Source organism: Protopterus annectens, chromosome 12.part0 (assembly GCF_019279795.1).
Source record: "Protopterus annectens isolate FY-2018-M chromosome 12.part0, PAN1.0, whole genome shotgun sequence".
Classification (NCBI taxonomy): Eukaryota; Metazoa; Chordata; order Ceratodontiformes; family Protopteridae; genus Protopterus; species Protopterus annectens.
In genome coordinates, this window is record NC_056746.1 from 223,970,731 (window position 1) to 223,998,230 (window position 27,500).

The window sequence follows — 27,500 nt, forward strand, 5'->3', positions numbered from 1 at the left end:
ATGATCCCAGTTATTCTAGGGGTAATGTATCTAACACCGAATGGGATAGGTTAATTCAAGCACCAAAAGGGACTTTGGCTTGGCTTAAAATGGCCTGCAGTGTTAGTTAGCATAGTACTAGCCTATGAACCTGTAAGTACATTGTGGCTCTGTATACAGGGAGTTCATTTATTTTATTTATTTTATTTTACATTTGTTAACCGGGATAGTCCGACTGGACACAGGTCCATTTTCAGCGGAGGCTCAGGGAGGAAAGCTCCACATGTAGATAGTTACATAAGAGTTAAACAGTAGCAGTTTTATACATTCACATATAGATACGAGTACAGAATTATAGGATTATATGCATACTTGGAATACATACATACTTAGTTTCATAGTTTCATAGTATAGTACTAGGCTATCTGCCCTGGGGCATTTGTAAGCCTAGCCATAGTGATGTGGCTTTTGCCACCCCATGAAATGGTACAAAAATGTACAGAATAAATCAAGAATACTGTGCCTCTGTCTAGTAGTGACACAGTGAAGGTCCCCTATATAATAGAATTAGTTTACTGTGCCCCTGTCAAGCAGTGACACAGATGTGACCTCTGGGGTAAACTTACAATCTCCCATCCACTCATCAAGATTTTTCTTGAAGAGAGTCAGTGAGGGGCTCTGCCTAATATGAACTGGGATCCTGTTCCAAAGCATGGGAAGCCTTTGGGTTATGAATCTATCCCTCCAGCATGTCCTATTCATACTTGTGCCTTGGTTTAAGTCTTTAGCTCTCGTGGTCCTGATGGATTTGGATTTTTTGAGGTGGAGCATGTCCATCAGATCCTGGTTGGACATGGCCTTGTACGTCAGACTTAAACTTAACATAGGTTCATAGGATGTTACTAGGCTACTGACCTGATGGTCTTTACATTGTAGTTTTCTTGTTCGAACTTAGACATTTTTAGTGGTACAAGGCTGAAAAAGGTAGCATGTCATTCAGTAGTACAATACATATGAGAATGAGACTAAGTCTGAAACATTGATTATTTTACAGATAGCCAGGTAGTGAAGAGAGTGGTAAGCTGGTTAGTCAGGTTTGGTACAGGGGCGCAGCCAGTGACTTTTTAGGAATTTTTTTGAGAGATGTTTTAAATTGGTTAATAGTCTGGTTTGCTGTAAGTTCGGCAGGGAGCCGATTCCAGATTGTTCCAACAGAGTTGCAAAACAATGAGTCACCTGCTGAGTTTTTAGATTTAATAGTTTGTGCCAGTATTTTGTCAGAAGACCGGAGAGTTTTTAGGTTACTGTAAGGGGTAATTATATTTTTCAGTATAGGTGTGCTTTCGGGCTGATGGAGGACTTTGCGGGCTATTATTAATTGATTATACTGGATTTGAGAGGAAAACTCTAGCCAGCCTAGAGATTGTAGGTTAATACAGTGGTGGGTTATATATGCTGAGCCTGTGGCAAATCTGGCTATGGTGTTGTAGCAGCTATTGAGTTTATTGAGGTCAGATTTACTCAGGTTTGTATAGATTGGGGAGGCATAAAGAAGGGTTGAAAGCAAATGTGTTTGGGCAATAACTGTCCTAGCAGTTGGGGATAGAAATGCCTTAATTCTGTATAGGGATCCTAGCTTTTTGTTGACTGTTTTAATGGTTTTGAGGATGTGAGCGTCAAACTTAAGGTTATTGTCAGCAATTACACCTAATAGTTTTGTATTACTTTCTGGGGAAAGTATTGTGCCATTATTAGATGTTATGGTAAATGATGGGAGTGTAGCTTTCCAGGTTAGGGTGAAGAATAGCAGTTTTGTTTTATTTGGATTCAATAGAATACGTCCGTCAGTGAGCCAGTTTTCTACTACATTGAAAGTATTTTTGGTTAAGGTCTTATGGGGAGGTGGCAGAACAGATTAGGGTAGAGTCATCTGCATACTGAATGCAGGTTACTTTGGGGATAACTGTAAGAAGATCATTAATGAAGATGGAAAATAGGAGAGGTCCTAGTATAGACCCTTGAGGAACTCTAAGGGTGGCCGGCAGTAGGGAAGAAAGGCTATCCTTCCATAGTACAGCTTGTTGTCTGCCACTTAGGTAGGACTGAAACCAGCGTATTGCTAGGCTGTCTATGGCAAGAGGTTTTAGTGTTTGAATGAGTAGCTGGTGGTTTACCATATCAAATGCCTTAGATAGGTCAAGAAAGACAGCAGAGGAGGGCGTATTATTATTACGGATTTGATTTATTGTCTGAGAGAAGAATAGAAGGGCTGTGGTGGTACTGTGTTGGGGTCTAAATCCATGTTGGGAGGGAGCTAGGAGACTGTGCAAATTGAGGTAATGAAGGAGTTGCTTGTTGGATACATTTTTCCATAATTTTAGTCAGGGGAGACAAAGTGGCGATGGGCCGGTAATTTGATAGATCAGTGGAGTTACCCCCTTTATGGAGAGGAATTACACAGGGAATTTTCCAGATGGAGGGGATATATGCTTCAGCGATGGTTCTGTTAATTAATATTGAGATGGGATACGCTATTGCATTTGCAGCCTTTTGAAGATATTCAGCCGGGACTAGGTCTGCTGAAAGGGTGGTGGGTTTCCGTTTCTTGATTAAGGATCGGATAAATGCTGTTGGTACAGGTTGAAAGTTAAAGGATGGGTGGGTATTGGATATGGGGTTAATAGGGTCTAGGTTGTTGGGGCCTAGTTGGTTGGCAAGGGATTGTATGGTTTCCGTAAAAAAGGAGTTGGCAATATTTTCTGGAGGTTTTTGGAGGATAGATGCAGGGGTAGTAGTATTACCTGGATGGAGAAGATTGTTTAAGCTGGACCAAAATTTTTGTGTTCGATTTTGATGTTTATGTTGCAGGTTACAGTAATAGTCTTTTTTGTCTAACGTTATTTATTTTTGATCAGAGTGCTTTGCTTGCTTATTCTGGGTTTCACATAGGCTCTATTCTCATTTCTTTATGTAAAAATGTCTAACACTGAGTTTTAGTTGCTCTGGTGGTATAGAGGAATAAAGCCCCAACTACAGCCCAGACGACCAAGTTTGATTAGATGCTCAGATCACTGATGGAGTGACAAGGGAGATAGACATTCCTATCTTGGAGATGAGGGATGTGCTGGACGTTGTCCAGTGAGTTGGGCAGAGACCGTGACTCATGCAGATAGATGCTGGGATGAGTTGGAGGAGCAGAAGAAGAGCGTAGTCATTGCTGGCTTATGAGGAAGGATGACTCACACTCTGGACTGGTCCTTCCATTGCATACATATCCTATAGTAAGATGTCAACACTTACAGGCAGGAAGATTAGGCTAGGGAAAAGTCCCAACATAGTCTGATGACTGCCTCTCCATCAGTCCCATCTTACCACTTACGGCATATCCCCCACTCTTATTAACTCTGTTTGAGATGTAGAAGCCATCTCAATGCAGGACCTTTTGCAGCAGGAAGATCCACCCAGTGAAGGATGGTAGTTTTGGCACAGATAATTGGATTTACTGAGGTGGCTTGATGGTCAGTTACTGTGTAGGGGAAAAAAAGCCAAATACTGAATCTTACCTCAACCATATATCTAGTAATGGGAAATCATTTTTGTTTGATTTATTGACGAGATTTAAAGTGAACTCATCCTTAACCTAAGGCTTGCTTACACACTTAGTGCTTTTTATTTTTGCAGTTTTTCATTGGTTACTGACCATTGCTATTCGGCAGTTTCTCTCTGTCAGCCCATGAATAATTTTTGATGTTTTCTGGATCCTACTTCCCTTGCTGCTAATCCCAGTCTTTTTTGTATTTATATGAATGTGGACTGGTATTATGGGTACATTTTCACCTGTTAACTTGGTACAGATATAAAAGTTATGGGCTATCCTAACAATAATAGATCTGTAAGAAGCAGGCTTGTTCTCCCTAGCCAGCAGGACTGATGTCACATATATTAAGATAGCTTTACAGGTAAAACTTTACTCCTTTCTTGGAACCCTTACGTTTCTCATCATGCAAAAAGGAAGATTATCTGCCTAGATCTTCTTTTGGAGTGCTTTTAACAGTATCAAAGAAGAAAGAGAAACAAAATGAGAGTAATTCAGACTAGATGCACCAAAGGTGGAGGATGGAGGGAGAGGATGGAAGATAGATCAACTTCTTATAGCTTTATCATTGTGTTAAGTACATAGCTTTCATATCTGATAAGAACAGGCCCTTGCTCGATAGCCAGCAGGACATTGTCCCTAGCTAGTTGTCATGCGAACACACCATAAATAATAATAATAGCCTGACTAAAACTTTGTCCTGGGGGTTACATCCAGTATATGGCATCTTGCAAATGTGTTAAGATATGACCAAATTGCTGCTGCACAGGTATCATCCAAGGAGGCTTTATGGAATAGAAGAAAACATATAGGTTGATAACTTAGTTTAGGTTTGTTTCTGTGGCCACTTTAGGCAAAAATGAAAAGTTACTTCTAAGTACAACCCTGTCTCTGTGAAAGAGTAAATATAGTGCTTTCATCAAAGGAGCCTGTAGCTTAGAAATTCTACTGGCAGAGTCAATTCTGAGGGCAAGGAGGGCTAAAGCCCTAACAAAGGCTCAGGTGACTAGAGTTTGATTAGCAGCTTGGATGTCTGATGGAGCTGACGAGTGAGGATGGGAATAAGCAGCTGCTGCAGGCTCACCTGTCCTGATGGGAGGGAGGCAGCTCAAACTTGCTATTTGTGTGACACCTAGAGAAAGTACTAGGTGTCACACCAGTAGAGCATGAGCCTCTAAGCACGTGATGCCAGTGTGCATTCATGTATAGCTGAGTGTGTGTGGAGGCACACGCCATGTGGCGAGTCAGCAGTGGCAGAGCTTGCAAGAGCTGTTGAGAGGGAGAGGGCTGCTCTACAGTGGAGGATGGGTAGCTGTGCAGTACCAGAAGTTGGTTTGTTTTCTATCACTGTACTCTCTCCGTGGGGCTAAATTTTCTAGTAAGAAGGCTTTGCATATCTTTAAGGAAAGAAGAGTGAAAGAATCTAGTCCAAAATGAAGATTGGTGATAGCAACCAGCTGAACTTTGAAAGAAGAGTAGAAGAACAGAATCAAAATTCTCAAAACGGAAGTGTAGATTAGGAGGTACTAAAATGAGTGTAATTCTTTGATGAAATTTCAAATTGAAAACTAGGTCCATTTGTCCCTGTAACTGATTTGAGCTGAATGTTTTTGGTGGGAGGAAATAACCAGGGGCGGCTCGTGCTGTCGGTCTGCAGGACTGCAGCCCTCCCACCTAGAAATAAAAGAAATACTGAACATGAACCATAAACTTTAAAAAATATATTTTTTCTTTTTTTACCGATTACCGGAACTACCGCGCATGCGCGGACTGCCCTGCAGATGTCCAGGAATCTCTGCGAACTCTGGCTGCCTCGGTTAGCAGTCCAGATGCAGAGAAGGTATTTTTTGCCCCGCAGATGCCCAAGATGCCATGCGGTAGACGACCGCACAGAAGAGAGTAGCTCCGGACTACTTGAGCCGCAGACAGGACCAATCAGGAGAGGAGGTGAGCAGGGATTTGAGGGCAGGACCAATCAGGAGTGAGGTAAGTTGAGTTCAGGAGCTCTGCAGGGAAGCGTTACATCAAGCGTGGGTTTTGCTGCTTCTAGACAATGGAGTTGGACATGGTTTGCTGTCCGGACCCATTTACAGGTAAGGTGTGTGTGTTAATTGGCAAGGCAGCTCCCCATTTACAGATAGGGTGTGTGTTTATCAGCAGTTAGTGGAAATATCACATCTGATGTAATCTTAGTGGACATATCCTGTTTGAACCACCCAAAGAGTGAGTGTGTGTGTGTGTGTGTGTGTGTGTGTGTGTGTGTGTGTGTGTGTGTGTGTGTGTGTGTGTGTGTGTGTGTGTGTTCTTCCTGTTTGTGTCCTGTTGTCTTCCATGAATTAATTATTTAGGTTAGTGACATATCAAGTCCCTGCGGTTTGATAGCTCAAAAACATCTGTGCTCTGTTTTTTGCTTTATCATTTATTTTTCCTTTCAGCCCTAACTTACTGTCATCATATTCCCCATTGCTGGCAGACCAAATATACTGGTAATATTACACTGAGCAAATTCTGTATAAAAACAATATATGCACACAGAAACCTTGCAACCTCCTAACTTTTGATCGAAGCATAGTACTTTGATCAGCAGAGTATCTTACCAAGAGCCTCAAACTTACAAATAGATGACTCTCATAAACTCCGAAAACCTAAACAGGGAAAATAAAATGTAAATATAGAAGACAGTTCAATACAGTGAGAACAGCTCTAAGGCTGAAGTCTGTAACTGTACAAGGACTTCATCAGTAGATGTTCAACATTTTGATCACTGCTTCAGTATTCTTAACTATATATGTTATATCCTGTCAAGGATATGACAGGATGGCCTGTTTACAAAGCTTCAGGGCACCTTTCACATTCCCATACAGTTTAGCAACTTGAACTGAGTTGACTAAAGACAAGTTTGGATTTCAAGCACTTTAAAGATTTACTGCCATCAAAGTGTATGTTAATCTAAGGCTTTCATGTTCTCTGGTTTGATTCTTGGCTGGGGTGCCTTACCTTCTGTGTGGAAGTCTGTATGACCTCCCTGTTTTTGTTTCCTCTAGTGTCCTCCCATCTTACAAAGACATGTGTCTGTCTGGAGTGTTTCTCCCTGGGCCTCTGCTAAAAATTAGCTTTTGTTCCAAGTCAGACTTTTCTGGTTAACAAATGTTAAAAATGACACGCATTTGAATATCAGACTTCATATTCTTCAGAAAGTGCATGGTAACACAAAAGCTTTTATTCTAGCAATTTTCTAAGTGTATAAGATGGATATTTGAAATTTGCATTCCCCCATTATTGATTTCATCCAGGTTTTGTGCTAAGGTTGACAGCTATGGTAAGAACTGAATTCACTGAATATGTTTGGGGGCTATATTCCCCCATTACTGGCTTTGTCCGGGTGTTTTTTGCTAAGAAGTTGAGAGCTTTGGTGAGAGCTGAATTCACTGAATGTTTGGGGGCTGTATTCACCCATTATTGGCTTTGTTCAGGTGTTTTGTGCTAAGAGGTTGACAGCTGTGCTATGGTGAGAACTGAATTCACTAAGTAGCCATTTAAGTTTCTGTCTTCCTCTTTTACAAAACAACTGATTTGGCATAGTGGTATGTTGCTCTGACTGTTTTGCATAGGGTCCTGGGTTTAAGGCTTGGCAGTGAAATGTATGGTGATAACACACCATTTTATTCTAGCAACTTTCCAACATTATACAAGCAATGTTTAAAATGTGTCCCTTGGTTTTGGGCTTTTGTCCCCCCCACAATAAACTTTGGCTTTTTCCAGATTTCTTTGTGCTGCATAGTTCAGAGATACAACTGAGTAAGTAGATTTTACAAGGAGCTGAGAGCTGCAGGGGAGCAAAAGTTTAGTGCTGCTTATGCTGAGTCTGCTTGCATTGTTAATAGCACAACAGGTAGTATACTTGCTTTTGATGCAGAAGGCTGTGGGTTCTACTCCCACAGTAGATAGATGCATTGCTGATGCTGTACTGTGTTGCAAAAGGGGTGGATGCTGCACTCCTTTTTGGCAAAGATACCTAGTAACTATGAACCTGTTATCATTTTGCCATCCATTCCCTATTGCAATATTGCTAGCTTATCATTTTTTTCGTGTAAGATAGGCAATTTATTCCTCAAGGGTAACAGGCACTTTATTTGTAGATGAAATAATGAAATACAAAGTTGTTTGCTAGCAGCAACCTCTTCATTCGTTACAGATCTCTTTAATGTGGAATTATTTAGATGACTTACTTTTTCAGAGATTGTGTATATGTACTGATACTGGTGGACTGTAGAAGTCTGAGTAGACTTTTATGATGGAAATGTTCTGACTTGGGCAGTTTTGTCATTACTGGTGCATGCATTTTGTTTCATTGTTTACTGGAAAAATTTCAAAACAATAAATTTAAAACCCCCTCTAAAATTGTACTGTATTGTTCAAGGAATATAATTTAATACAATCAGGAAGGTGTATGAAAGTGTGTGTGTATGTTTCGTGTGCAAGGGGCCTGTGATTTGAAAACAGCCCAAACCTAAAGTTAATCTACCACTGGCAAAATGTATTTTCTTTGAATGTGGGTTTCAATGCTGTTTCAGTGATTGTGAGTTTTCAAGGGCAGAGAAGTTTTAATGCTAAGTCAGTTCTCATTGTGATATGATGTCTATTAGTGTTTGCGCTGTAAAATGCAAAATAAAACTTTTAAATGAAGTCCAAATCATCGCAGAAGTAAAGCAGTATGCACATTAGTGTTTATGGTAAATGGAGTGAAATAGCCAAGTAATGGTTCATTGGAATGGCTGTAGGGGGGGGGGGGCTCCATTCGACCATGACTTTGTGAGGGGGGAAGGGCAGCAAACTCAAAGACAGCTCCGGTTGAACTATACCTCTCAACTGTCCAGATTTTTGCAGAATGAATAGATTTTTGCTTCTTATTCTTCGTTTGTTCTTCATAAAATTTGTGGTTTTCTGTCAAATCATTTAGGAATGAAGTCACTAAATAATGACAGACACTGAGTTTCAGACTTCATAACCTTCAGAAAAATGCATGCTAAAGCAAGACCTGTTTATTCGATCAACTGTCTCAGTTTATACAAGAGCAATTTTTAGTACTGTTTATATGTTCCCCCCCATATATTTGGCCTTGTCCAGATTTCCTGCATTAACAGGTTGAGCGGTACATGCAAATAAATTGCTTTATAGAATTAGGCATATCCAAACCTCTCAACTGCCCCCAGTTTTGGCTCAAAATGTTGCTCTTCCCCTAATAATCCCTCCGCAAAATTGCAATTTTGGAAGAAAACATGGATGGTTTACAATTAATAAATAACTGTAATAATCAGTTATAGATTACTTTTATTTCAGAAATGCATGTAGATTCTTTTATTTTGTCAGCTGCTCAAGTTAGCAGTACTAATATTAAAAAGTGTCCCTTCTTTGACAGGTGTGGCTATTTTATATTTTTGAATCACATTTTTGGTCCATTTTTCATAAAATTGTTTTTTTTTTTGGCAAATTAGTGGCAAATCATTAAAGGCCGAAGTTAGAAAATAATGACAGACATTTCAATTTCAGATTCCATACCCTTCAGAAAATTCATACTAATGCAATACCTACTATTCTGTTATCTTTCTAAGTTTGTAAGAGCAATATTTAAAAATTGTCCTTATTTTTGGGCCTTTGTTCTACTTCTATATATGGCTTTGTCCAGATTTCTTGATCTGAGGTTGAGAGGTATGACAAACGTGTCAGGGCCATCGCAGTCAGCCAGAGACATTTCAAATTGTGACATACTTGTTGCACCCCACTCCCCCATGTAGTGACTCTGGATGTGTTCAAGCAAGGCAAGGAGCAGTTATGCAGTGTAAATGTGCAGAGTATCCCCCCATTCAAGGTAGACACAAGTACTACAATGGCTTTTCATCTGTCCTTGATTTTGCAGAATGTTCTGGTTTCTTTCATATTTTTATACTGTTGATTTATGCTTATTAGTATTCAGAAAGTGCCTGTTGCTCTGTGTTTAAGTAGCAGTGCTTTAATGACCATCTGGTAAGCTTGTCTGAGATTGTAAGATGCAAGTAAGTTTTAATAAGCATACTGTTAAAGAATTGCCAACATTGAAAGCCTTTCTGTTGTTGCCATGCAGAGAATACTTACATAACCAGATAACATATAAGCCTTGGGTATTGAAATGCATATGACAGTATTTGTAATAAAGGACAAGATTACATTATTTTAAGATCTCATTACAGGCTTTACCTGCAAACTAAACAGAATGCCAATCTATCATGTGTGGTCCATATCCTGTGCAGTAATCCTTTAAGCAATGTATGTTGAGCTTGTTTCCTGTTTGCTTTTAATTTTTTACTTTGATCATGTTTTCCCCATGAAACAAGTAGATAGTTGTCAGGCAGCAGGTCTTTTTTGGATAAGAAACATTTTTACAAGTGGGGGTATCACAGAGATTGCTACTTTCAGCATGTTATTTGGTACTTTAATAAAGCTGAATATAAATTAAAATTAGAACTGGAGTACAAGGAGAAGTGGTTTGAGTTGAGTGCTGCTTGTTTTTCTTATACTTGATTTTGACTAGCATTCCAGTAATGTATTTAAAAAGTAATTTATTTTTTCATGCCTTACAACCTTTTTGTTTCCATCTAGATATTAAGTAAGCTGTCATGCAGTCAATGGATTGAAATATGTTTTTTCTTTTGCACTTCATTTTGTCTTGATTGGACTCTCATAATGATGGTTTGGCACCCAGGGCAGAGTATTTAATTAAAGTTACAGTTTTTGTGGTTTTGAGCATAGCTCCTCCCCTTTCTAGTTGGCCACACCCATTCCAATTGACCCCACCCATTCAGCTGTCTCCTGCAGCCCCCCCTTTGATTTGAAGTCACCAGCCGCCACTGGAAATAACCTCTACTATCCTGATAGCAAACACTGTATTGCTGCCTGTTAGTAGAACTGGCAAAGCCAAGCTGTTAGTCTGAGTGAGTGAATGACTATGTGAAGTTTGTGAGATGGTTAGATTGGTAGTACAGAAGTTTCTTGCTGAGGCATAAATAAGATACCTTCTGCAGAGGTACAGTAGGAGGAACCACAGCTGTTAGGGCCAAAAAAGAGGGTTTATGAAGTTGACTTTGGCCCTGAGAAGTCTGTGTTTTTTATGTCATTCCTAGCAGAAATGAGAAAGGAACATAGAGAAGGCTAAAGTCCGCTTGTGAACAAGGGCGTCATTGGGTTGACCTCACCCAATGAGCGAGAATCAGTGAAAATAAATTTTTGTAGTTGGTTGAGAAGGTTTCCACCATGAAATGGCTCAGTTTGCCTCACAGATGGAATAGCCTTTATGCAGCTGAGAGAGAAAGAGACAGGCAGATACAACATCCATGGGGTATTAGGTGAATGTGACAAGAGTCTGTCTGCAGAATGGTTGACCTTCACTGATAAATGGTTGGAGATGAGGTAATAGTTGGACTGTATACATTCTTCCTGGACTATTATGGATTTCTGACACAGCAAGTAAGATGATGTTTCCTCCTCTCTTGTTGATTTACTGTACCACGTCTGTATTATATTACATAGTCCCTGTAGAGGGAATCTTGAAAAGCTGAGACTGTACGCAGAACAGTTTGTATCTTCCCTATGTCAATGTGAGGGTGAAATTACTGCGGCAACCAGACAACCTAAAGTTTCTCTCCATTCTAGTGCACTGCAGCATTTGCATCCAGTGTAACTGAAGCCTGGCAAAGTCTGCAGGTGGATGGGTTTCTTGTAGTTAACTGTGCTGTATTTAAACACTACTGGGCATGTAGCTTGCATGCCCTGGTGGTTTAGATGTGTTGGGACATGAGATCTAGACTCTGGGACAGCTGAACTTAAACTGTCCTTTATAAGACCTGACTGTGAAGCCTAATGTAAGCACTGTACTCTGGTTGCCGCTAGGAGACCCAGGGGCTTAAGAAAGAATTCCACAAAAACTAAGTAAAATGCAGACAGTTAAATACTCTAGTATAGCGCAATTAATCTGTGCTGAGGCAGAAGCTCCTGGCGTTGCCTGGTGTCTAATGATCATTCAGTGAAAATCCAGTTCTCAGAGGGCTTTATCATAGAGTTTGCAATACATCATCTTGACAAGCTACTGGCTTGTTTATAATCACCTCACGCAGTTGCCGTCCACATTTGGGAGCTTTTGCTAATTTGTGATCAAATTTGAACCTAAACAATGCACACAGTTTTTGAAAGTGAATGATTTCTCTACACGCTGATATGGATGGGGAGGGATAGCATACTCCACAACACTGCATCCATGGTTACACCATTACAGGAAAGGAGAAATCCCTGGAAAACTTGCTTTTCAACCCTCTAGGGAAAAGCCTGGCATTTGCCCACTAGTGATCGGCACCAATAAGTGCTGATCACTAGTATTTTGCAGTCAAACCTAGCTCCCTTGTAAGATTCTTAGCTTTCTCCAGGTAATGGAATAATCTAAGCAGAGACTTCCAGTGAGAAACCAGAGCTGCTTTGGATGGAACACTGAGGAACCAATTGTTTAAATAAGAGAAGATTTTAGCTCACTGCAATTTTGGTAAGCTGATGTTTTGAATATGTAATTTTTCTACTGCTGTTGCTAAACATGACCCCCCCCCCCCCGGTGTTCTCCACATTTAGAGATGGCTCCCTGGTGTGATTTGTGTTAGAAAGGTCTCCCTTCCAGGAGCGACCCTAAAGTTCTGAAAGTTGAAAGCTGTCATGCTTCAGTAGGTGGAATGGAGCTGTGTCGAAGTCTGTCATACTGTGGCTTCCACAGTTTTTTCATTTAAGCCTTACTTCTCCCTTTGGACATCATTAGGCGAGAATGCAGTGGTACCATGAAGAAAGTGATCCCTGCTCTTAATGCCATTTCCTTCTTTTTATTTGTCCACCTTTCTGTGCTACAATTGCCTCTCATCACAACCCTGGTATCTCCATGAGAATGCTTGCCACAGAATACCACCAGCATGTCCATACTCTACCCTCCATGAAACAGATGAGCAGGTATTACCTCTTCATTCACTTTCCCCCTGTTTTTGGCTCCCCTGGTACCCAAACCCTTAATCAAACCCACATCTGGGGTGAAGTCAGGGCTTCACTCCACAGGTCCGCAAATATAATAGAGTACCATGGACATGCATTTGACAAACACCTTAGGGTAGTGAAGGTGAGCTCACATAGTAGAGTCCAGAACTGGTCATGACTGGTTCCCACATAGAAGTTCATATACCTCCAAGACTCCTTGATGATTTGTATGTTGAAGTGGGTGACTTGAAGGTCCAAAGTACACATCCAGTGTCCTACTGACAAGCATGGAAGGTTGCACATTGATTATATGAAAGATTTGTTTGAAGTGAATGAGTTTAGTCCTCCAAGACCCACTACTGACCTGTGGTTGTTTGGCACCAAAATGACCCTGGACTAATATCTTCAATTTCTCTGGTCTGGTTGAACCTTCTAAATACCTCTTTTTGTAGGATAGTTAAGACTTTCTTCCTTGCTGCTTATATGTTGATGTGATGTGGTCTGGGTGAAACAGAAGGGGGCTGTGTAGCCTCTACATAGTATTGCCCCTGGCTCACCTATCTTCGGTGATAAGTTTCCATGAGCAGAGGTGTCGAGGGACTTGACCCCCAACTGTGCCTATATAGCAGGATAGTAAGCCAAGCCTCAAGACTTCTGTTGCCCACCCCTGTGTGGACCACAGCTCTCGGCCATATGCTTTAAAGACCATTTGTTTTGGGGCTGCATCCTTATTGGAGATTGGCTTGGTTGTTTGAATTGCTTCCGTGACCTCTTGCTGAGATTTCTGTGGTATACCATACAAAATCACATGCTATGTTAGCTCCACTGCATTTTGTGAAAAAAAAGTGCTGTAAAGGATGACATTTCACAGCCACTACTGTCAGGCTGTTGCTGTGTTTTTCCATTTCCTCAAGGTGCTCATGGACATCTTTCCCAAATAAATAAGGGCCAGAGAGGGTAGAGTCCAGAAGGGTCACCCAAGTTTCCTTGGGGACTGCATTGTTTCATCCCACAGCTTTGGCAGTTGCCTTTGATGCATTGTACATACTGTGAATTGAGAGACAGCTAATGTTTGAGGAAGTTGTCACCTGGATCAGTAACTTCTGTTTCAGTTACCCCTCTGGCATTCTGTCTAGCATCTCTTGCATTTCATTGGCCAAGTATCATTGAAGATGTACCATGTACATGGCATAACTGAACACTTGCAAAGCTAAAGTGGCATGTCTACTTAGCTATGATTCTAAAACTTGTGTGTTGCTCTTGACTATCAGTCTTGGGGATTGACATTGGGGTTTTGGGGTGTAGGAGACTTAAGGACCAGTACAGAAATCATGGTCTCCGGTTGTAGAGTCTTCACCCATGTAGCCCAATCTCTGGGAGCCTGGTAAATTCAGTATTTTTGATAAAATCCAAGCAAGATGGCAAAAAAATAAAAGAAGACCGAACGTGTTTACAAAATTTATTAACGTTAGCGCTTTCGTTCACGATATATATATATATGAACTTCCTCAGACAAATTACAACCATTTCGTCAGTGTTTAAATGAAACCAATAAAATGACATCACATCCTTTCCCCTAAGTCATATTAAATTTTAAAGCACATTTCCAAAACTGATTTTGTTGTATGTGTATAAATCAATGTCCACATAAACTAAACCTATAGATGTACACAAAACAAAAAATTACATGTATAATATAGTAAAACACAATTGTAAAAATCATCTTTCAAGTGATTTTAATTTTAAAATACATTTTAAAGTGCTGTAATCACTCAATCCAGGGTGGGCGGAGGCATTCAATTTTAACAGCCATAAAAGCTCCCTTTCCTCAAACTTCAATAACCAAGGACCACCCCTAACATCCTTCTTAACTTGTTCAGTGACTAAAAAGGAAAAATTATGCCCTGAATTTGCAATTGTATGTCTGGCCAATGTGTTATTAGTGTTTAATCTCCCTGTATCGTATTGATCTTCATAAATACGCTGTCGCAGATGTCTCTCAGTTTTTCCTATGTAAAACCCACTACATGAATGACACTTGGCTAAATAGACAACCCCAACAGTGTCACAGTTGTATTTTCCGTGAATGGTATGTTTAATATTATTAATACTAAACTTGTTTGTAATTTCTATGAATTTGCAACTAGAACATCTCCCACATCTACACATGGCATTACTTGGAATATAAGCTTCTTTCGGTCTTTCCAAGGCCATTTTCAAGGTCCGGCCTCTCCTAAAGACCACTTTGGGGAGGTCACCTAGTCTAAGCTTTGTAGAAAAATCCTCATTAATCATAGCCCAGTTTTTCAAAATAGTATCACGTAGGGCTGGACCATCCATGGAAAAGGAAGTGATAAAACTTGTGGTAAAATCATTATTGCTAGACCCTGCCTTACGGTGGGATTACTACTGTCATTATTAGTCAGTGATGTCAACTCCCTATGTCCCCTTGTGTTTAAAATAGGTTTAAAGAGTCATCCTTCTCTCTTGATGATAACCTCAGCTATCACCTAATTTACTAAATGGACTGGGTATGCCCTCTTCAGGAACATATTCCTCAATACATCACATTCCTCTAGAAAAGTCTCTAGAGTGGACATTCTGGCAGCCCTTACAAGTTGCCCTTTAATGGTAGTCTTCTGATGAAATGGATGGGAGCTGTCAAAATGCAAAAAAAACATTTGAATATGTGGGTTTTCTGTAAATCTTAGCTACATACATCTCATTGGACCTGTCCTTAGAATTCAGACATCCAAAAAGTAAATAGATTCAAGGTCGAAATTAAAGGTGAACTTCAAATAAGTAGTGAAGGTGGAGATGTGATTTACAAACTCCTCTGCTGTCTTATGTTCACCTTTGAAAATTAAAAAGATGTTGTCAATGTAACGGGTATACCAGTATACCTTGCTTTAAAACATTTCATCCTTGAATAGATATTCTACCTCCCAGTGGGCTAAGACACAGTTTGCAAACCTCCCTCCGCAACGTGACCCCATAGCCACTCCAATCCTTTGTAGGTAGTATTCATCATTGAATAATATGTAGTTGTTGGATAAAATTATGTCTAGAAAGAATTCCACCAAATATGTTTCTTTATCTACTCCCTTCCTGTGTAGGTTTTCCCTGACCCAACTTATTCCCAAATGTTGTGGAATGACCATATAGAGGTCCTTAATATCAATGGTCAAAAAGTTGTATGTCTCTCCAAATTTCAGGGAATTAAGAGCCTCCAAAAAGTTCCACGAATCTCAACAAATCTGTGCCTCATTCCCCAAATATTCCTTTAACTTTAAATCTAATAATTTGGCACAAGCATAAGTTATAGATTGTCTACCGTCCACAGCGGGATGAAAAGGGGATTTTCCAGGTCTTTATGGATTTTGGGATACGAATATGGTTGCAGTTAGTGGGGGCTACCATATCTAAATAGTTGTATCTATGTCGATGCTAGCCTCAATGAATAAATCATTCAAGATGCCTCTAATCCTTCGATAAGCCCCACTGATTTTGTTTAAAGAGACTTTTACATAAGCGTCCGTCTCCAGTATACTCTCTAACCTACTTGTATAATCACCCTCTTCCATAAAGACCAGACCTCCCCCCTTATGTTTCATTATTTTGTACGTTCATTCACTGAATTAGCTATTAACACAGATTGTCTGTCCGTGTGCAACAAATACTTGGATTTTTTAATTAATTGTAATTGATTTTAGCCCCCACAGTGCACAGCCATGAAATTCCCAGTCCCATGTACAACTAACCATTCTTACCTTCTCCCCACATCTATGGGAACTGGGTGAGGGTGACAGCAGCTCGGTGTTGAGGACATAATCTGTCAGGGGTTAGAAGACTTTCTAAATACTCCTGACATCCTCTCTGTGCCAGATAAGTGCTGTGCAATGTCCAGTATGCACAGTGCGACCCTGGTGTGAGTGCATGTTTCCACACATCCATGATTCTCAGCTAGCGTGCTGAGCATTGATTGATGGACTTGCACTTACTGAGCCATTGGTGCAGAAGCTACAATTCCAGATGATGCTTCTTTGGCAGGATTCTGTCAACACTGTTCTCCAGGGATGGACAAACATGAGTTACCTGATCAATCCCATTCTTCTATAGCTGGTTTCTCCCAACTCCTGAGCAACGAGTCAAATCTGGGACATCTGGGGCTTAGAACTTCTGATTATGGAGCCCGCCAATGGTCAAGCAACATGAAAATCTTTTTTACAGTATACCATACCAGCCATTTCAGAAACACTTAACCCTTCTGTATTATTTAAATTTCAGCTGAGTTGTTTTACTTCAGAAACCATGGAACAGGACCATAAGTCTTATAGGAGCTTCTTAGCTTGTCATTCTTCTAGAATTATCACCTAAAATGTATTCCTTTACAGTGTTGCTTCAGATGGGCCTAAAAGGGTCTATTAATACTTCCTAGCTCCCTAGCTGTTTTAATAGTGTCATCTTGTATATTGGGAGTCCTAAGAAATGTAATAGTAGTCCAGTCCTTTATGTCTTTCTCTCCCACAAGTACTGTGACCCTCATTACTGAACGAAATGCCTATGACTGGTCTTCTGTTCTCTTTTCAAACAATATAGACATTGCTTATGCTACAGTTATTGACACACTACTGATTTATAGAAATGGAGAAGAATTAAAGGACTATTTTGTTATTGTATAACAGTGATTTGTTGTGTTTAGAGTAACAAAATATAATGCAGGTAGAGAGCCACCTTGGACAGAGTTAATGTAGATAATGTAGATATCTTCTGACCAGCCTAGATGGAGCAAAGAAAATAAAAATGTTGTTTATTCACATATCTTTGGTTCTGTGCAGATGAAACAGTAACTGTCATTGAACATCCAGACAATGTAGCCCATGTTCTTTTAAAAAAACTATGTGGGTGTTAGACTGCTTTAATTACATACAAGTGTGTGTAGACACACCCACATATGTATATTATGTATGTAAGACTAGGATAGAGCATTGATCGCAAAGGATCATTTTCAGGTCCACCCCAGTTGGATGCAACAGTAAACAAGCAAGACAGTCAACAGTAATGACAAAGTTTGTTTTGAGTGTGGTCATACAAAGAAGATATGCTGTGTATATTAGAACTCAGATAGTGTACATTTAAAAGTTATGTACAGTAAATGCAAGATTTTAGAACAAAAGAGAAACAGCACAAGAAAACAGTGAGCATAGTCTTAGTAAGTTATTTGAAGTCAGGATGATTTGTTGGGGTTGGCAAAACGATACAACCTGACATAGAGCATTTGCTTTGACTTTGATTAGGTATAATTTATATTGGGTACTGAAGCAAGGATAGTTGGTAAGGCCTTTTTAAGTTGTTAGGAGGGTAATACCAAAGGTGCGAAAAGAAATAAATAAGCTGTAGTTACTATGTTGCAGCATTGTCCTGGAGGTTTGTACAATATATCCGAATCTTGAGCATCTACTGAGGTTGTTAGTGGGTATGGTAGTGGTAAATCTGGCATTAAGAAGTGTGGAGGAGTCCATATGCAGAAGTTTGGAAGAGAGTGATCAGAGCAGTCAGCTTTGTTTAATGAGAAGACATTTGGCTTTCCTGAGAGTGTGACACTGTGTTCATACCTTGAGGAGTTTGACCTGTTTTTTTGGAGGTAGACTGGAGGAGTGAATGTTTGAAGCTGCAGCAGTTGAAAAAATGCCATACTGTAGCTGGGCATAGAGGATTGCTTTCCCTGTGACATCTTGCAAGAGGGCAAAGGAAGTGGGAGGATCGTATAGGCCCCGAGTAATAGGCGTTTGATTTTCTTTCTTTTCTTATCAATGTGAATTTGAAAATTCAAGGTTGGTCCAGACGTATACCCAGATGTTTGAAGGAAACTGAAGTTTGTTTATTTTGTTATTTTATGTCCAAGGTGCTTTGAATTCTTTTAAAGTTTTTGATGAGTTTCAGAAAATATGGTTGTGGTTTTATTAGAGTTGTGAAGTACTTTGTTAGAACTTAACTAAGAGGTAAGGCTGAGAAAGTTGTGTTGGAGTTTGTTCTGTAACACAGAATGGGATGGGCTGAACATAAGTATGACAATGCCACCATCATGCAACATGAGAGGAATATGGGTAGGGTAGATTGACAGTTCAGTAATGAAGATGGACCCTTGGGGCACTTTCAGAATGGGAGCCTTTGTTAGATAAGAATGACCAGATCTTTATCCTGCAGGATGTTTAGTAAAGAAGTCATGGAACCATCCTGAGGTCTAGGGACTAATATCAAGTTAAATCATATGCCTAAAAAGGATGGAATGGTGAACAAGACCAAATGCCAGACTGAAGTCACCAATCCTGTAAGGTTACCCTTGTCCATGTTAAGCAAATTTTCATTGGTAAGGATCCAAAAACATGTTGAGTGCTCCTACTTTACCAAAATCCATGTTGCTTTAGAGAAAGGTAGTGGTATTGATGCATGCAGGAAGAGAGTTGCTCATGTATTTTCTTTTCCAGTATCTTACCAACGGTAGGTAAAATAGAAATGAAGCAGACCTCAGAAGCCTTAGAATGTTTAGATTACTTTGGAAGAGGTTTAGCTGAAGTTGTAGCTGTTTTCCATATGCTAGGTATTATATTCATGGTGAAGCAGAAATTATAAATGTGAAGAAGGGGGTGAAGTATACACTCTCTACAGTGGTGTCAGAACCAGGGCCATAGATTATCTGTTCCAGTGGGTGTTTCTAGAGGGATTCGTTCCAGCAGTTTTTAAGGGTCTTTTTCTTTGGTCGATTTAAAGTAAAAATGTGGCAGAGAAGGAAGGAAGGAGATTGAGAGTCAGAAAAGGAGGGGAGAGTTGCGAGTGAAGGGAGGTTGCTAAATTCTGCGCCAGAAGAGGAAGGGAGAGACGGTAGTGAAGGGAGGTTTCTAAATTCATCTAGGAAGTTGGAGGTGGAAAGATGTCTGTTTGACTATTCTAGGGGTTAAGGCCAGGTTAATATTATAAGGAGAATTGTTTAGATGTATGCAAGTTGTCTTACGGTTTTTATGGACTAATAATCTGATGAAGTTTTTTATTAAAAAACAAAAGCGCTAAATCTGTTATTTTGGTGTGGATCTGAGCTGTCTTTCCTTGTGGATTATTAGTTTTGAGTGTTTTGGTGGTGTTCAAGGTTTTTATGGATTGTTTAGCAAGTTTTCAGAGTGAGGTGTACTAATTCCTGGGATCTGAAATGGGGTTGTTTTCACTTTTGATTTGCTTCGCCTTACTCCCAGCTTAGCCTGTCATGGATCCACTGTTACTTTGATTTCAGCAGTGCGGGACTCTCCCAACTTGTCACAGAGTAATCCATACAGTTAAGGCCAGAGAGCACGCAAATTACAGTAACTGGTGGGAGAATTAAATGGATGGATAACTTGATTTTTTTTTTTTTTTTAATATGAGCCACATTTCTTCAACTAGGGAGGAACAGTATACAGTTACATACAAGAGGTGTCATTTTCACTTCTACAGACAACATCCTAGGCACTGGTCACACAATTTTGCATACAGTATCCAAGGCATTGGTCACATAATTTTGTACACAGCATTCTGGGCTACTGGTCATACATTTCAGCACATAGCATCCTAGTCACTAGCCATGTGCTATTACAGACAACCTTGATTATGGTCTTATGTTCTTTCTTAAAACTAAGCTTATAGTTAGGTACCTGCTCTCCACCAAGAGTCGTGCGGCTGCTGTTAATGCTGTAACCCCTATAATAGTCAAGCAGGCATTCAGGTGCTTTATCCTACCTGTGATACAGATTCATTCCTGAACCTAGGTCTCAAGCAACATGGACAGATAACTCTGCATCTTTGCCAATGGGCTTCATATTCACTGTAGCACCAAAATTTAGACTCACTGTTCTAGAGGTTTAGGTGTTTATATTTGTTCACATAATAAAAAGATATTTTGAGGTGTAGGTTAAAGCTTCGGCAGTATTTTGTGGAAAGTTATTAAATATTTTTTCTACTAAAATGGCACATTGTTTACTATTTTTCATGTTTTACCCTACAGGATGGTACTGTCCAACTTAGGACTGTTTGAAATAAGGACAGGTGCTAACCCTATTCACAGTTCATTTCAGTAAAACATATATGGATGCAAGCTTGAACTGTACACCACTCTCTTGTGTTATCCAGTTTGTCTCATTCATTAACAGTTTTGTATGACCCTTGACAGCTACATATTTGTAGGTAGTGAATTAGTGACTGAGCTGTTCAAATTTTTGTGCATGTTTATAACCATGGAAGCAAATATGTTGAATTCACATATCACTGTCTTTAAAATAAAATAAACTAAAAGTTAAGTGTCCAGAATTAGAGAGAGAAACAAATAAAACCATTCCATTGACATGGGAGCAGCTTTGCTGAGACCTCCGTGATCACAGTTTGACAAGAGGGCCCTGGGACAGATGCAGGACCAGTCAGATAGGTAGGATTGACTGACAAATGGTTAGCTGTCCAGTCCTGAGGAAGGTGTGGGATTCCTTGAAGGCTTTTTAGCTGAGGTACCAGAAGAAGTGTGTAATAAAGAAGGTGCAGCTATTCGCTTGGTTCATGACTTGTTTTTTTGTTAATTGAAGGTGTGGGATATGTCAGCACATTTGCTGATACTAGTTGAAGACAACATTGCATTAGTTTACAGATTTAACACACACAAGATGTATTGTGAAATTCCTATGGGCTTATACAAGAGTAAGTATTTAGATAGCCCCCTACTGCATTCAGTTGTGAATACTGTTTGCTTTTCCTGTCATACCATAGGAGTCTTTAATGGTTACATTTAGTGAGTGATATTTTAAGATTGGTGGACTGGGACTAGAGACCTGAAGCCAATAGGGGCCGCTGGATAAAGTGTATGTGAAAAATTGGATTACAAAACATTTACATTGTGTTTTACTTTCTAGGAACTGAATAATCGCCTGGCTGCGGAAATTACACGGTTCCGGACACTGCACACTGGAGAGGGACGAGAAGGTGCTGGATCATCTCTTGTACAAGGAAAAAGTGCTTATGAGCTAGAGGTAAAGTGACAGTGTCTTTCCTTATCAGTTTTTGTAGATGTAGTGCATCTATGCATATACACTTCTACACACACAAGAAAAATTATATTGTGCCCACAGGACATATAAGAATGTTTTATTATCCTGCTATCCAAAGTAAACTTACCATCCTCTGTAAAGGTATGTGAATTATAATTCTGTAGTTAATCAATGTTAATAAAATGTATGTTTGCACAGACCAATTGGGCTGCAAATTACATAGGGTATGCAAGCAGGATCACACTGGTGAAATATGAATGTTTTTTTTTTTTTTTATTTTATTTGCTCCCATATTTAGCATTGCTATTGAAATCAGTGAAACTGTGGAACTCAAGAAGTAATGAAGTTTCTCCTTGCACCTAAGGTTGAGTGATCTCAGAGTTCATGTACTTGCTGATATGGACAGTTTGGTAGAGCATGACCCTCTGCAAAAACACTTTTTTTTCACTGTTTCTGTTAAAATTGATTATATGAATTTTTGACCTGTCAGATTTGTTGTACATTTTGATGTTTCCAGTGCAGTGTTCTGCCATAAATCCTAATTATCTACCTTCTTCACAACACGCAACTGTTTGAAATCAGATTTCTGATTGAGTTAATTTAGTTGGACAACTTCTGCTGCATGTACCCAGTCACCAGAATCCCTTAAAACTAATTCTTCCTTAATGTCTGTGAACTGTTCCTCTGACTCTTGAGTGACTGTTAAAGACTTTTTGCCTTGTCATGTATTGCATATAGGACTGACTACATCTTGGCCCTCTGGATTTTTTCTTCTAATATACTCCTTATTTTTAACTGTTTGGATTAAATCATGCTGTACCTTCGAGGGGATACCCATAGTGTAAGTTTTGGATATCCTTTCAAGTGAAGAAATGAGTAAGTAATTTTGTCTGTTGTGGTTCAGAAGCATTGTTTGGCGAGATGTTCAGTTTCCATGAGTACAAGTTAGTACGCTTGCCTTTTTACCAATAGGACAGTATCATCCATGCAGAATTGTCATGAGAGACTCATTTGTGTTGAGCTGCAGTTGAAATATTTTTTGGATGCTTTTTTGGAAGGAGGAGTTTGGAATTAATTGTTTACCCATCTAGGTGCTTTGCATTATTTTAGTAACGTCACCTTTATTGTCTTTCATACTGATTGTCACACATGAAAGTACTCTCGTTTCTAACTTAAACAAATACATTTTATACATCACCCAAACTAGATAACATATAAAAATATTTGATTGATTTAAATTTTCTACAAGTACACTTCACCATTTGATGAGTCGAAGTTTTGTGATTTGTTCACATTAGAGTTGTGAGTATACCGTACCCTGACTGCAACTAGGAATTAACATCTTATAGCCAAAACAGAAAGTATTCATACAGGTATTGGGATAGGTAAGAGAATCCAGTATGTGTCCATCTGAGGACAGTGAATCAGGTACTAGACTGTCTTTTTTTTTGCCTCTTGGCTTAAGGACAGTCAAGACTTCCCGCAGTAAGATATGACCAGTTCAGTCCCTTACCAGGGACTTTCTTTGATTCATCTATGGCCAAGGACTTTATAAAATCTGTAGCTTAAAAGGGTTACATTTGTATGGGATATCATGCAACGTTAATGATGTATAAAGATTATTTATGGGAATACATTCCGTACATATGGAGAATACAAAAAAAAAAAAATCTAATAAACGACTACCTCTAAAACATGGTGATTTTGGCCCTTTTTAATAACCTTATCCTGACAGTACCACCAAGGGAACACAAATAAAATATAAATATCCAAATATCCCACACGAATAAAGTGCACATTTAGGATAGGATAAATTCTGATTTCTTCTTAATAAATTATCCGATCCTTTTTTCCCTCTCATCCCTCCTTTTTTATTCCATTTAAAATAGGGAGTTAAATTGTGAGTCCTGAAAGCAGTCCAGACTAAAAATAAGTTTGTATGACCATGTCAAGAAAATAAAACACTGACACTCCCAACTGTATGTCTGCAAATAAGTGTACCGCATCTCGTTGTTCGGTATTCAGAAGTCAAAAACATATACCCAGATTTCAGCTATCCAGTAGTACTCCTGCATATTTTCTGCATCATAATAGGATTTCCCTACAGTCTTTAAAGAGTATATACCGTTTTTCATCTTTTGTATTAATATATACCAGCTGAACAGGAAAACCATTCAGTTGTCATTATTTCTCCAATTTTAGGATACCCAACATCATAAAAAACAGTCCTAAATTGAACACCTAAATTCTTGTAGTCATCAGTAGTCTGGAATGTTAGATAGGTTCATAGGGTGGTACTAGGCTATCGCCCCTAGGGCCTATACAAGCCTAGCCATAACAATTCCCTGGCTATTTCTTCCCACACTATTTACCTCCCCTTATATTTACCTTTTACTCTGATGATTGGCCTAGAAATACTGCATTAAGTCCAGCTAGTGTTGTACTGAGTTCCCCTGGAGTCACTTTTAATGACTGTCCTGTAACCAGCACTGCAACTTCTGTGCTAGTTAGAATATGTTCCTGTGGCAGTCCCTCTATTCTTCCTTGCACAAGCGGCCTGACATCTTCAGGAACAGTAGGGCAAGGAGGGCTATCAAGATAAAGGGGATCATATAACTAGATTCTTTATCTCCCAACATTCAGTAGAGTTCATGCTGTACTGAATCTGTTCCTTCGGAAGGCACAGGGGTAACATTGTTGCACACTTTTACCTTTCAGTATTATAATTGTATTTCATAGCTTATTATATCTGTCTCTGCAATGCACAGTGCAATACCCTCTTTGCTTTTCCTCTGGAATTTAATGAGACTAAGTAGGGGGTCACCTTCTCCAGTGGTGGTTGTGCCAAGGACACATTGCCCCCCTCATTCATATAATTTACTTGTTTCAACGTATTGCAAATCTGATGTTGTTCTAATGTTTCAGAATCCCTGACTTTATCTCTCTTCTGCGTTTTGTTCTGTTTCACTTTTAATTTGTTTGCATAGAACTGTGGGCACTCTCTTTTTTACCAATGACCCTCTTAATTTTATTTTTTTTTGCAGTGGAAACAAAGTAACACAGAATGAGTGTAAAGGCTGTCCACTTCCAGCCAGTTTGAGTCCTACTGCACTGCTGTGGTTGACCATGTCATTGTTTGGCAATACCCACCTTTCTTCCACGATTAGTGAAAGCAAAAATGTTCATTGTTTGAGCTTGAGCTCTAGCAGATTAAGTAATGCATTTGCCTGAGATTGGTACATCTCTATCTGCTTTTAATAACGTTTAGAGAACCAATATCTTGCCTTGCCATTGATGCCATCTCTTAAATGTTGTTTTACATAAAACATTTAACATAGTGTTCATAATTCATTTAATGATCCATATCAACTAGTGTTCATAATTCATTTAATGATCCATATCAACCTTTGAGCCACATCCAAAAACCAGCTCAGAACATTATCATTCCCTGGCACCGTTGACAATAAATGTATCGAGGTTGCATGCTTTACAAGTCAGGGTTGCCACAAGTTGCATATTCAATAAAAACACAGAGACCTCAGATGGATTAAATGGCCACAGCCATGTGTTTATTGCCATTTACTGTCAATGTCCTTTCTCAAATAGAAGCCAATTATTATGAGATGTGCGCAAGGCAGGAATATCAGGGAGGCCATTTTTATTTCTTTCATAGCATTCCTGTAAACCTACAGGACAACAGACAGCACGTTGATATCCGACCCTTCTGATTCAACATACCCACATCACAACAGCTTTTTCATTTCACAATTCATCACAATTCCTCTGGGCCTTACAATCTGCCAAGGAGCCATTGTAGGGCTGGTAAGTCCCCTGGCAACAATCCCTTGGGGCTGTCTGGCCTGTGGAAGGTTCAGCTGAAGAGTCCTGTGACCCCCCCCCCCCACTTACCTTGGCCTCCCTTACCTTTCCTGTCTTCCGCCACAGACGAGAGGAATATTCCTCCCTTCCGCCAGCATATCTCAACCTATCCTAAGTGAATGCCCTTCAAAGCTAAACCAGTTTGCAATTCCTTATAAAAAATCCCCAAACCTTCTTCAGATAAATGAAGCCCATCCTTATCATACCTGTCTGGCCACGAGACCCGAACGCCAGGGTGAGGAATGTACAACCCGTTAATGTCCCTTAACACCTTATCCATTGAATTATTAATTCTCCTTCTCATTCTCTCCACAGCTTTAATGGACCTAGCCCCCCTCCATTTCTTTCTCTGTACCACTTTTTACTAGCAGATAATAGCTTGTGGCCAACATTCATGCATGCAATATACCTCTTGTACCATCAAACCAGTTAGATCTTTTATTGGATGTTGACAAATATGATTACCCCCTAGGTGCAATAAAATGGCAGTAGGAGATTTATCGCTTCTTGCAGCTTGCTGTAGTACTGCCCTAATATGGTACCACCGCATTCCTGAAACCTCAAACCAAACTGCTTTGCAAGAGGCTCGTTTTCCTGTTTGGAAGGAGAAGCCTCGCCTGCCCTGGACAAAGCGATGGAGTCTCCGAATGAATGAATAATCCACTATCCAGATGCATTTCTGATCCAAAGATGTGAGAGCTGAAATACAACAGTCAAGAGTTAGACATTTATACTTTACATAGCCTTTATAAGCATTGTACTTCCACCTGCCCATCCTCATAATGTCGGTCTGAAGCTCCCATTGCATGTGCATATGAGGCTGCACCTATTCAAAAGGAATGTAATCTATAGTTATCTGAGTCTAGGCCACTCATCTTGATTGCCTCCTTTAAAACTGCACTCATCTGATAGGGTGTCAAAGGTTCACCTTGTTGATGACACAAGAATGGACCATCTAACCTACCCCTATAGTTGTGGTACTCTAGTAGCACTTTAGTCAAGTCCCATTCTAAACCCTTTGGGTAACCATTCTTACCCACTGACCTTTGCCTTCTTGATCCGTTTTGGATTTAGCCACATAAACCCAAGTGTCCTCCCCAAGCAAATGTACATGTGCCAGTGGTAAAACTGTCCGTTGATCTTTCTTCTTGTTCAGCTGAATAATTTCAGGCTATCTAAAAGTCCCACAAAAGCCAGCCCTAAATAATGCTACCTTGTAAGAAGGAAAACAAACATTTGAAATCACACTCCATAGTTTTACTTAACACCGCTGGACCTCTTATTAGATCTCTTGGGTGTTTGTTTCCCCCAGCCCTTAAACATTGACCGTAATTGAAAAGTGTTAGCTAAATCCTTCAAACCCCAAGCCTGATGAAATCAATTCAAAGCTGACAATGTGCTTCTCGCCCTTCCAAAAATCCATCCTCTTTCTTTCATTACCAAAATGTAGGCTCTGATTTGGTAAGGTGGAATTGGCCATACTTGTTTCCAGCCTCTGGATAAGCTGGTCTGCAAAAATTGCAGTATGCATTTATTGTACCTTACCCTTGTCCTTCCACTGAGGACAGTACACATTAGCCACCATTCTCGTCTGCCCTTAAAGTCCATAAATGGTCTGGCACTCTAACCGGAGAAGGTTTCGCATTTGGAGCCAGCAACCAGAACTGGGTCCACTGCAAACAAGAAAGGGAGTCTGCTGATGAGTTATCAATGCCTGGAATGTGTTGTGCCTTCACTGTGACATTTAATGTTAAGCACTTAAAAGTAGAATATCTCATCATCCTGCCTACCACCCCCTTACCTCCCCAGCTGATTATTGACTATGTGTACTATGCTATTGTTGTCCGAGCGAAGCCAACCCACTTATCTTTCATTTGCACACCCCATATTTCCAATGCAACCACTACTGGGAAAAATTCCATCTCTGTAATTGAAATGTTTAACCTACTTTT

At 39.7% G+C, this 27,500-nt stretch overlaps 1 protein-coding gene across 9 annotated transcripts in view; it reads left to right on the plus strand.

The window, feature by feature from the left end:
- The window catches only part of LOC122816469 (myosin phosphatase Rho interacting protein), a 3,136,467-nt gene that overhangs the window by 2,909,966 nt on the left and 199,001 nt on the right, over positions 1-27,500 (plus strand). For all 9 annotated transcript variants that reach the window (XM_044089284.1, XM_044089283.1, XM_044089288.1 and 6 more), the window contains one exon: positions 21,535-21,651. In XM_044089284.1, coding sequence (XP_043945219.1) covers positions 21,535-21,651 — 117 coding nt within the window. The remainder of the gene's footprint in view (positions 1-21,534; positions 21,652-27,500) is intronic.